The sequence below is a fragment of the Hyposmocoma kahamanoa genome, unplaced genomic scaffold (assembly GCF_003589595.1).
Source record: "Hyposmocoma kahamanoa isolate Upper Pololo Valley unplaced genomic scaffold, ASM358959v1 99702, whole genome shotgun sequence".
Classification (NCBI taxonomy): domain Eukaryota; kingdom Metazoa; phylum Arthropoda; class Insecta; order Lepidoptera; family Cosmopterigidae; genus Hyposmocoma; species Hyposmocoma kahamanoa.
In genome coordinates, this window is record NW_020656001.1 from 3,394,537 (window position 1) to 3,407,291 (window position 12,755).

The window sequence follows — 12,755 nt, forward strand, 5'->3', positions numbered from 1 at the left end:
AAAGTCTTAGTGATAATAATGACATTGAGCGAGAAAGGAGTTGGCAATGCGTGGTAATATGTTGGCCAGGAGATTTGCACTCTGTTCAGATCAAGTTAAAGTAACGCTCTTTAAGTCGTACTGTCAGACACTATATACGTGTAGTTTGTGGGTTAACTGTACCAAACAAGTGTACAATGCCATCCGCGTTCAATATAACGATGTATTTAGAGCTATGTTTAAATTGCCAAGATACTGTAGTGCATCTGAAATGTGTTTCTTAGCACAAACGCGGGGGTTTGCTGCTGTGCTTAGAAAGAGGGTTTCTTCTCTTAGACAGAGAGTGCTAGATAGTACTAATAGCAATACAGCTGCTATAGCTCGTAGTTGCGACTCGTCCATACTGAGACATTGGATTTCAATTATTAATAAAAGCTGCAAAAGTTAAGAGAGGTGACTTCTCAGTGGCCAGCCGTCGAGCTAACTATTCAACTGCCATTGTAATGTTTTGGTATTCTGCTCTTTAATGGCGAGTCGATGGCACGTCCATGTCGTAGTGCCCTATCGAGTGTATAACCAGAAATAGAGACGAAATAAGGGCCATCCATCCCTGGCAAGTCATCAAGCAAATGGGCCTTTCATCACTTTTAAATAACAACTCTCGTTTGCGCTGAAATCACAAATTAGATAACTGCAATAGTACAGCGCCAACAACTGACCTGTGTGTATGTCTTCGTATATTCCAAAAATATTTAGTGTAATAAAAATAACATCTCTCACAATGGGGTCTGTTCCATTCGATGGTGTGGGAAAAACCGCAATTTTCGTCTATTATAGCAATGCTCAAGGTAAACTGTTCAATTTGAAGAGAAACAATTGACGACACCCGTCAATTGTTTCGAATTCGGGCTGGCCAATCGGAGCGCAGCCGTCACAGTAATGATTTGGCAGAATAGTTTTCAAACAAATGAAATGACATTTCGTCTCTATTTCTGGTTATGTATTAGATGTAGTGCACTAATATCATGTATATGTAATTTCAAGACGAAATTGCTACTTAAACGAAATAAATAATGCATAATATTTTCCTTGATATATTGAACTTGAACTTGGTAGATCGTTAGTAATTGAATGGATGAATTAATGCCATCAATGTCATTCCACTGGCACTCTTTTGAGATACAACTGCCATTGCAACTAGATTTTAGCAGAATAACAAATATTATCATAATTGCAATATAAATATATGTATAGCCGTGGGGCGACGGCTTAAGAATACATTGTCGCCTCCCCATACATGCCCGTGGGGGTCGTAAGAGGCGACCGAGGGCGTCACAAGTGTCCATCTGCTTAGCATTGTGGTAGGCTCTGTGCCGACTGGATAGCGACCACAGTACACACGGCGGAAAACCCTCCACAGTGAAACGCTTTTGCGAATCGCGTTCAGGGATCAGTTGGTGTACATCCAGTGCATTTGGCCAGACCGGCAAAATGATAGTGACGGAGTGAAGATATTTGTGTTTTCCATCCGTTACTCTCATCTCTGGACTGTATTCGCACTTTCCATCAGGCGCGGTGCAGTCATTTTGTCGGGTTGCAAATAAAAAAAAAAAAAAAAAAAAATAAACTCAATGGAGTTTTACAGGAATTACAATAACCTATGGTTTGAGGAAAATTAGCAGAATTGAGGTACAACCTGTGAAAAATTGAAGAACGATAGTAAAGGTCGTTTGTTACATTTTTTACTTCCTATTTTATTTACTAAACAATAAATTAAAAAAGAAAATAAGAATATAGGGACATGTTTCAAGAAACATATGTAATAATTTATAAATAAATATTATATCAAATATTATTAAATAAATATTATTTTACAGAAATTGATAATTACATAAACTTAACGCATACAATTATTATTTTGACATAATAATTATTACATAATTTAATATGTTCCTACATTAACTATGTTACAATTACATAGTACAAAACTTGTACTGGATATTTGTAATTTTTTGAAATATAAAATTTATTACTATTTGTAACGATTCTTGTAATACAATATCTAAATCTTAAATAACGAAGACAATAAGTTAAGGTAAGGGAAGGTACAAAGAAAAATTAAATACTAAAAAACTAAAAGTGGATTAAATTATATAAATAAAATAAATTGGGTCCCCGCAACAAGATACCCAAGATACAGGCAGTGCTCCCCCTTTATATGGCTATGCTAATGCATTGGGTTACCCAGACAGTCTATAATTTTTTTGGATAAACAGACAATAACAATATTTAATTCATTTCATTCTTATACACATACAGTAAAATCTAAGACAGGAGTTACGTTACATGAAACACTTATGTCTATGATTGTACGTGCTACTTATATGAAATGTTTAAAACTCCCGAATACCAAACTAAGCGAAAACTGAAGGGCACTGGGAGCCCACGGGCCAAGGGTTTCGACTCCAAAGATTTTAAATAGGTAGCAGCCGAGGTTCTGGTGCTTATTTCTCTTTATTCTCTACTTAGGGAGCTAGGTCAGGAAATGGCTTAAACCCTTTGGGTAAAAACCCGGGCGGGTTGATTAGACCCACTGACCATCTCTAAATGCAACGTGTCTATTTGTCTACAGCCTTTTTTTAAAATTTTCGTAGCTACCAGTAAAAAGGTCGATGTCACTAAAGGGCACGTTATAACTGTTGACAATTTGTAATAACACTACTTTCTTCCCAAAGCTAGTATTTCAATTAATTTCGTTTTTACTCAGACGTTTGAGCATGTGTTTTGATATTTTTTTGTGTGTTTTAGCTATAACAGTTTTTGGCAGAATATCAGCGAGGTCAACGTGCTTTATTGTCTCCTGTAGCTGACTCACAGATCCAATTAACTTGAGTGTCTATTTATTATTATTTCTGATCAGTAACCGCGCTTACGGTAAAATTAAATATCAAAATGTCCCGTTTCGCTATTTGAACCTGAATGAACCAACTACGGGCTTTACAGTGCGATTTTCAAGTGCATTCTGTGTAATTGCCGTCCACTGCTTCTTCATAAAGAAGTATCAATAAAACTTTGATATTTACGCTGAACATTTTATATCAAAGCAATATAAGCACTAAGGCACAAAAAAGTACAGGTTAAAAAGCCTGACGGTTTTGCTATTTCTCAATTATAAATTCCCTTACATTTGTAGCAGATCAATAATAACTGATTATATGAATCTTGTTCATTCCGACTGGATACTAAATGAAATGTAGACTATAGTTCGAATATTTCATAGCTAATTACGAGCGCCAACGACAGCGAGGGCTGTCGTTACTGGCAAATTTCCGACCAGACGACTTGGACTTCATTCAAATAATGGTAGGTGTACCTACTCGTAAACTAATTAATTTAAATTGCCCAAACAGTATGTAAACCCGTAATTTTTTATTACCTTGAGTTTTTCTATGTGCCTACAGTCGGCGTATCTTGTTTCGGGCTGTCCGGTTTACCTTTTACAATACTACAACATCACTGTCCTGCATTACTGATGACGCGAAATGCTCACCCAAAATAAATTCAAGCTCAATATTATATTTAGCGCGCTTGCTCGGACTACGACGTGGCCGCCAGTTGAACGGAGCGTTTGTACCGATCGCAGATCATATCCCTATCAAAAACAAAAAATAGCGTTGTTTTACACAATCTTTGTCGATAAACAATAAACAGCAGGAGGACCACCAGTGACTAGTGAGAGTGTTCCGTGCGTTTCAAGGTAAAGCCGCAGTAATAAATCCGAAATAATCTGTACACAACTTATTCACACCTATTTCCACACAATCCCACGCAAACACCTCGTGTTTTCAGTTACTGACGCTCACACTGAGACGAAATGTTGTGTTCTTGGTTCGACGGTGAAAAAGTGAAAACTTTGCTGGATTCAGTGTGATGAAATTGACTTACTTAAATATGAAATCAATATGTATAATTAAAAAAAAACAATATCCGGCAAGTCTTTACTTTTGATTGTATGTTGTGAATGAATTCAAAGATTTATAACCTTATGGAATCTGACTTGTCACCAGATAAATGTCAAAATACACCACCGGTGCCGATAAAGACTTATCAATGGGAAGATGTGCGAAGAGCTCGTGAAGCGGGAGGCTATCCTTGGACGCACCTATTGAAAGTGCCACTTGAAGGCGAAATAACTGCAGAGGACATTTTAAGAGAAACAACGCCAAGAAGAAGCATGTCTCGGGAATTTTCGAGATCGAGAACTCATTCGCCTGTCGATAGAGACGCCCAAAGAATACTAAACCTTGACTCCTCACCTGGAAGTAGTCGTAAATATGGAGAGGAAGGCGATGATGAAGGAGTGCACATACCAAATTTTTCAAAAGAAGTGTCTTTGGATTCAGAAGATGACGCTATAGACCAGGCTGTTCAAGCGTATGTTGCGAAGCGTCCGGAAAGCCAAACGAGTACCCATTTAGCGACTCCTGTTGAAATACCAAAAAATGTTTCCCCGAAAAGTATATTGAAACGACGTGCACCAGAGCAACAATATAATATAGGTGTAACGGAGACACGAGAAAAAACAAAATGTTGTCATCCATTAGTAAATAAGATAAAACATTTGGCTGATAAAACATTACACAAATTAGAAAGATCAGACAATGAAAAGTCTCCGATAACGAAGCGTAAGAAAAATGAAGACACTCAAGAAATTCGGCAGCTAAAATCTTCACCCGGAGCAGTTCGAAGGCAAAAATTTAGTGCAATAAAATTGGGAGATTCAGATGAAATGAGTAAATCTATGAGTGTTGAAACTCCTCCAATAAGAAAGAAAAAAGAACATATATACGAGGACATAGACGAGAAATCAGCAGAGAAAGAAAAAATTATTCAGTTTGCTCCAAATACCCGGAAAGGAGAAAATGAAGTCAATGAAGAAAACTTTAGTCAAAATAAACAAGACAGTGAAAGTTTATCTGAAAAGAAATCAAATGCATCCCAAGATCCTAGCTTAGTTACAGATGACTCTATTCCATTAAATCGTGAAGAACATGTAATGGAAAAACTACATAAAAAAGACAATATCAATAAAGAGGCCGTTTTATTAGATGATGACACGGATGAACCAAACGTTGATGAGATATTCCAAAACCAACTGGATGAAGTGAGGCCTAAAAACGATTCACCGAATATAACTATTACAGAAATTATTGACGACGATGCAGAAACTACCGAGGACTGTACTGCAGTTCCTATTGAAACCTCCCCAACCCCTAGCCCACTAGGAATGGAACGGAAGGACATAAAAAACTCTAGCAGTGATTGGTCTAAACCCAACAGGTAATATTTTTAGTTCTCAGTGTTCTTTGTGTACTTTATGACTACATTTAAAAAACTTAAATCATACAAGTTTACTGTACGTAACGATGACATAACAGATGTATATATTTCAATACACGCAAAGCTAACGCGCTAGCTTCTGACTGTCTGATAAATATAGATTGGTCGGCCGTCGTCCTGCACATTGGGTAAAGCTCTTTAAAATTGTCATCAGTGATCAGTGCTCGCGGTAGCTTTCACGTTAGTGATTTCTCGTCTTTCACAAACAGTTTTAATGACTCATTGTCTGAGGAAGAATGTCTGTAGGACACTTATAGTTTAATGGAAACTTAACATTAAATATGCCCTGGATTCGAAATTCCTTTCGGTAGCTTATAGTTATGAGTAAACTTCGACGATGGACATCCGAAGGTGGAACTCCAATAGAGAAGGCAGTGAGGCCAACAAGAGAAGGCAGTGTCCAAGTATTTACACCTGATGTCCGTTGTGCCTGTCAATTTTACCAATGTGATTCACTTCTACCGGAAAGAGTTAATCCAGTGGGCACTAGACCAACATCGCGGGCTAGCAATATTATTTCGTATGTGAGGTAAGTTATAGCCTTCTTTTTTGACAATTGATGACAATTTTATGGCCGAAAACACGAGTATTGAAATAAATTTTAAAACCACTTGAAACTGTTTCGCCCGGCGACTGCTGTGGCTAAAACGAGCAACGACGGCTGGCCTAATTGTGACTCAAATAACATGCGTGTGAGTTTAAATATAACTCAAATCTTCTGCGAGCAATCATGATTTTTGCGATTTTATTTTACTTTCTGTGTCATTTTCCTATGCGAATTAAAAAAAATGTTTTGTGAAACGCTATGCGAAATGTTATTTGTATATATTTTTATATTTTTTTAATGCATAAATATAATTAATTTTTCCAGTGATCACGAATACGAAATTATCGAAAAACCATCGCCCGACATTGTGTACCATGCTCCAAACGTGGGTGATAGAACAACAATGGTCAAAACCGATGACGAGTTATCTAGTACTACTTCATTAGAAAGAAAGTATTTACAACATGCTTCTGATGAAGATGAACTAATGGACGACAAAGAAAATCTGGATAATAATAAAAATGATGACACTATTAACGCAGAAGCTTTACAGAAAGATATTGAAGATCGATTCTTTGTTAGCACACCATCTACAGTATCCAGAACGGAATGCGAAATCAGTACTAGTCAAGTAGACTCATCAGCTTTGGAAAATTTACCGTTGAAGCGTGGAAGCCGAACCAAAAATACAGATAGTCACGACAGCAAACTGCAACAACGTATAAAAGAAGGGACAGGAAAGCTAAAAACTCAGGCCGGAAAATTGAAAACTAAATTACAGAACATGAAAACGTCAATGCCTGAAAGACCTAAATTAAGTTTTCCGGATCGCCCGAAGTTCAAAATGCCCGAACGACCAAAAATTAATTTTCCGGAAAGACCAAAGTTTTCATTACCCGACAGAAGAAAATTCAGCTTACCTGACAGACCAAAGTTTAAAAGAATTAATATTTCAGAAAAGCTAAACATGGGAGATCGAAAGAAATTTACATTACCCGAAAGACCTAAATTTAATGTTCCAGATTTACCTAAATTCAAAATGCCAGAGCGACCAAAAATAAACTTTCCGAGCTTGGGGAAAAAAAAAGAATACAAAGTCGAGACAACAGGATCAGAGTCACCTACAGATGTTAAAAATGTTAGTTCAGTAGAATTTGAAGCTAAAACATTTCCAAGATTATTTGGACGGAAAAAAAAGACGGAGCTTCAAAAAACTTCATCTTCCCCGACTCTGGAAAGAGAAGACACACCACCACCAAATTTCACATTTACACGGATGAAAAAAATTACACAAGAACCTTCGTCCTATATCCCAGACAGTCCTGAACAACCTCGTGAATACGGGAACATTGAAAATGTAAATAATTACGACGAAGACTTCGGATCAAGAAAACAGTTCGAAACTACTTACGACTTTGATAAAATAAACACTGAGTATATGAATGAGCCACCACACTTTGGTGACAATCTTAACGCTTCTTCTATTCCCAATCTATCACCGTCTGAACAGGAATACACGCATGTAATAAACGAAATAAATAACGACGAATTTTTCGTCCGACCGAGAGGAATTTCTCGCGAAAATATTCAAGTAAGAGAATACTTGAGCGACGAAATACGACAAGCATTTAAAATACCGAAAAACGTTCTCGCATCTATGGGAAACGATTCTCAGCCTGCCGATGAAAATGTTTATATTAATGAACCGGAAGCGGATCCAGAGTTAACGATGGATTACAACGAACTGATACGTTATTCAAACGAAGATCTAAATGACCGAGATGATGGTTATTATACATTCCCGCCAGTGCGACCATCTCGAGGCAAGCGTAAGAAAAAGGAGCCTGAGCCCGTGGCTGAGCCTCAACGCATCCCTTATATAGACGATAGTATGAATGCCAGTTTGCAATTTAGTGAAGTTGATCTGGGATTAAACGAAGATCCTGAAATAGAAAGCTATATAATCGGAGAAAGTGCTCAAATACCAGGAGATAATAAATTCAGCTTTTCTCCTCCTATTGACTCTGGTTTAATTCATGAGTATGCAAATGATGATATATTAGAATATCCAGAAAATATACCAATCCAATCGCAAACACTCCCAATGCCGCCAAAGAGAAAAAGGAAAGTGGTTTCTAAGGATCTGAGGCACTCATCACTCAGTGACTTTAAAGACCTAGCTACAACGGAGTGGCAAGGATCCCAGAAGCCCTTGGAAGATGTAAGTAACAAAGCTTTTATTCATAATACATATATATTATCACTGTGTAGCGTAACATAATGATTTAATGAAAGTGGCAGGAAGTAGTCATCATTAAATCTTAGTAACGAGGTAGACAGTTCTGCAAAAGTAAACAATATCTTTTTATTTTACTTATATCATCAACGCACCTCAATACAAGTAGTAGTTAAAACAACATTTGCAATCCCACGGTTTGGCAAACGTCCAGATATATAGATGAAGGTCATTACACTATCTAAAGCGTGAAAATATTCCATTAAATCAATATTATGATGACTTTACTAAACAAACACGTTACACATGTGTGGAAAATCAATTTTTATTACTACGTATTATGTCTATTCTTAGTTCTCTAACGCAAAAATTCATTGTGCATTACAGATTATAGTATATCGTACCGAACACGAGTATATTCTACCTCAAGCAGAGACTGTAACGATAACTGATCATAGCCCTGTGCCCCCGCGACGAAATCGCTCACGCAGCTCTAGAGGGACTTCATTATGTGACGATGATAGAACTTCTCATGGTGCTGAATCACTCACTCTTGATACTCATGGTGCTCAGCATGACGAAATGGATGTCGAGAGAGAAATCCTCCGTGAAAGCCCCGGATACGCCACCGTTGACAAAGGACCTTATGCACCTAACAAAAAAGAGAGACGTTCTAAAAATAAAACCCCTCCTGTTAGGCATCGCAAAAGCCACAGTTCTGAACGAAAGTATTACACAGTTGGATCCACTACAACCGCAATACCCGACCGTCCACCTAGAAAAAAATCATCTACAAGTTTAATGACTCTAGAGAGTTCTACAAAGCGATCTATTAGTGGGGACCTTACGCAGTATGTAGAAATAGATGAGCCTCATATTGAAGAAGTTCACAAAGATTTGCAATCAGGTGAAGTCGTTAGTAAAATGAAAGATCGTCCATTACCTCCACCTCCACGGCCGCCAAGAGGGTCAAGAAAATCGAAGAAAGGTAAAGACATGTCTGACGAACCGGAACAGAATTTTACAATTGCAAATGAATCAAAAATTGAAATGTCATCAAGTTACCCAGCAGAAGAAGATAAAGAACATGTCATAGAAATTGAGGTCTCGACACAAACAGATCCTCTTCCTGATGACGTTGACTTTGAATTAGGCATCGATGAGAACCTAGATGTTTCAGTATCAAGTTCCTTAAGGGACATTATTGACGAAGACTCAATAATAGGCAAGAGTCACAGTAAAATAGCAGAGAGTCCTCGTTTTTCACGCCCAACCTCTAGATCCGAAAAATCATTAAAACTATCCGATCCAAAAATTTCTGAATTTTCAAAATCGACTATAGGAAGAACTTCTCCGACTGTGATTTTGGTTGAGCGACGGGTATCTAGTCCGACGAGAATAAATGAACGTGATGAAATGTTAACAGAAGCTTCCTTGACAGTTCAACATATTGATGTAGAAGAGTCTCAAATTCCAGAAGTTCCCCCACTACCAATGTCAAGAGGTGTTTCTAGTGATAAAAAATCTACTAAAAATGTAGCTCCACCTATTGAAGAACGCGCACTTGAAAGAGTGACTGGCGTCAGTTCCACTCGAAATGTTCAGTTAGATAATTTATCTACTCAACGACTACAAGTTAAAGATTTAGATGTGGATCGGCTAAACGTTGCTGAATTACAAGCCAGCAAAATTTTAGTTTCTGACATTGAAGGAATGACTTTACAAGTTTCTGAATTGGATTCTAAATCAGGGCACATTTCTGTTAGTGGGATTGAGTTTTCCCAAACGGTTATAGACGAAATAGTTAAGAAGTTTGCTGAAATTACTACTACTCAAGCAGCAACTCACATACATGATGTAATTCAACCTCAAAGACCAATAAGTAGAGAGGAACAAACACAAACAGAAGAGTGTCAACATCGGACCAGAGCCGAAGAATTAATGTCAGAGGAAAAAGAGCCGCTGCGTGCAACGTTGCAGCAGTGTGATTTTGTTGCGCAGCAACAAACTCCGACAGTTGAAACGCAATCTTTACAACCATCATCTGAAGAACATGTCTCGCCACAACCACCCAATGTAGAAGAAAAAAAAAACGCGCCACCACCACCACCTCCTCGCCCGTCTATTGTTGAAGATACTACTGCCCCACCGCAGCGACCGCCTCCTCCAGACTTAACTCCTCTCCTATATTCTTATCTCCAAGATATCTCATTGCCTCCTCCTTCTCTCTTTGTAAACCGAGGGCTAAGTGAACGACCATTCACTGAATTCCATGAATCTCAGCATCAGACCCCTCCACCACCGACGCGAAGAATTAAGAGAAAACCGGTAACACATCACAGTGAATCCAGTTCTGACGAGGATAGGGCGCACCCATCACCAAGGCGGATGCCACCTCCAGTCAGAGGTCACGAACCGACTATAGTTGAAGCAGGAGCGCAATTCTTGCGGGTTTGTCATAATTCAGTTAGCAGAACTATACGACAGATGTTCAATTCTTTAATGTCTTATATCAGTGGAGCGGAAGACAAAAAAGACGTGCAAATGGCATTGGTAATATTTCTGGTGTTAATCGCTGGATTAATCATGTTCGGGCTAAGCGACGGGCGGACGGTTCACCATCATCACTGGGAATTTTTCAATCCTCCTGACAACACACAGTGACAAACATCGAAATGTAGGTTTTCAAGAACGTATCCCGTTGATTATAGTGTATAAGATTTTAGTTCTATTACCACATTTATTAAATATTATTTATTGATTATTAACGTAAGCTAAGAAGTAATAAATACGTAAACTTACTTCAAGTACTTTTGCAGACCGGTTATGTACACCTATTATAAATATGAAAGCTGATCAATCACGTAACGTATATAACGCATGTTTTCGATTAACTACGGTTTCACTTATATATTTCTTAGTAAGGTTAAAAGAACGAGAAAAGCATTTTGTGTAAACCAGACTTTCCACTACGGTTATGGAAATGTTAGAATGTTATTTAATTTAGTTGTTTATTATAAGCCAGTTTGATTGTAATTCAATGACTCTTACTTTACCTTTGCAAATGTCAGGATTGGCGGAGCTCTGAAGCCGCTGAAGACTGCCGCGTCTTGTGTGTAATCGAAATTGATTACACTCATTGGACTTGAGTTAGAGTATTCGTTCGAACCAGTGATATTTATGTACACGGTTCGTGAGGATAACTGAGAATCAAAGCTCTGAGATAGAATATAGATGTGCAGGAACGTATACATTTACTTCTCTATCCAAAGCGCCCAAAGTTTTGAAATCGATTTTGAAATGTTTTTCAAAGAAAATTTATTTAAAAAAAGACTTTGAAAAACTTTTGATTTGTATTTCCATTCACAAGTGTACTTTGTTTATTGTTATTCGCACAGTAAGTGGGAATTATATGTTAGTGTGGGCTGGTTTTGCATTTTGTAAGTTTCTCTTTTGTTGTGTAAAATAATAAAATTTTGTTGATGAAATTTCTATTGTATCATTAACAATGCGTACCTTTTTCGTTCAAACAGATAATTGTTTAGATATATTTTAAGTAGAAGACAATCACATGATTTCAGTTTTATACAATGTCATATCTATAATTGATATTGTAGTGCGACGCTAACGCTCTACAGACCCGAAGGTAGCCGATTATGTCCTATAATATTTTTGTAACCCTCGATATGCAATATTTATACCGCTTGGTATTGTATGTACATGCCTATAGTGTGCCCATGCGATTATTCCATAAATATAAGCGATATCAAGAATCTTTAAACTAATATCAAAAGTACGGACGACGGCACACCAGACTACTATTTTTGTTAGTAAAATCGGCCCCCAATGCAACGGAACAAGATACGTCAATGTGTAGCTTGCTGGCGTGTGTACGTTACCTATAGATTAAAGCGACACCACTAACTTTTCTAAAATATAATTAAAATTATCAAAAATTTTAACGTTAACGCTCCCATACAACAACTGCTGTGAATATAAAACATTGTAGTTACTTAAAAATAAACAGCACTTTGTTTTATTCAATTAAAAGATAGTTTTCTTAGTTTAATTAAAACAGAGCCGTTATCTTTAAAATTATTGTTACCTCTTAAAGTGGGAAAACTAGAGCTTCTTCATTCATATTAAAGTATGCGAGCTCACAACGTTAAAATTTTGGATATTTCTAGTTTTGTCTTAAAAAGTATTGTTAAAGATATCATTTTCGATATCAGCTTAATGGTTTATGATATCTCTATTTACGGAATAATGGCCTGGACGCACTTAACGATTGCACCCTGTATAATGATGTCTAAAAAAAGTCAAAAACAAATGCCAGCAACATTTTTTTTTACACGTGGCCTGCTTGTGGAGTATAGCAACCGAGTAATAAAAACCCAAAAACAAACTTACAAGTACTCGTAATTCTGAATTGGGAAATTGATACAAATAAGCGATTTTTTGAGGTTTTTATAATTTTTTTGGTTTATATTAGAGGCAATAACGATAGATATTATTATTATTTATTATTCTTAACCGACTTCAAAAAAAGGAGGAGATATACGTTCGGTTGTATGTAAGTTTTCAAACTTCTTG

The 12,755-nt window shown here is 37.1% G+C and overlaps 1 protein-coding gene across 2 annotated transcripts; it reads left to right on the forward strand.

Moving 5' to 3' along the window:
- The first annotated feature begins 4,009 nt into the window (after window positions 1–4,009).
- Window positions 4,010–11,641, forward strand: LOC113239177. 2 transcript variants are annotated; one of them, XM_026476046.1, is made up of 3 exons: window positions 4,010–5,319; window positions 6,251–8,147; window positions 8,550–11,641. In XM_026476046.1, the coding sequence occupies exons 1-3, from the start codon at window positions 4,025–4,027 to the stop codon at window positions 10,824–10,826; spliced, it is 5,469 nt and encodes a 1,822-aa protein (XP_026331831.1). In that variant the 5' UTR covers window positions 4,010–4,024; the 3' UTR covers window positions 10,827–11,641. The 2 variants fall into 2 exon arrangements, with proteins under 2 accessions (XP_026331831.1, XP_026331833.1); XM_026476048.1 differs by lacking the exon at window positions 4,010–5,319 and adding an exon at window positions 5,523–5,908.
- Window positions 11,642–12,755: the final 1,114 nt, after the last annotated feature.

Bases quoted from the DNA above. Each gene is read 5' to 3' on its own strand.
- LOC113239177 (XM_026476046.1), top strand. From the start codon at position 4,025: ATGGAATCTGACTTGTCACCAGATAAATGTCAAAATACACCACCGGTG. The intron at 5,320-6,250 runs GTAATATTTTTA...TAATTTTTCCAG, and splicing joins GATTGGTCTAAACCCAACAG to TGATCACGAATACGAAATTA. The intron at 8,148-8,549 runs GTAAGTAACAAA...TGTGCATTACAG, and splicing joins CCCAGAAGCCCTTGGAAGAT to ATTATAGTATATCGTACCGA.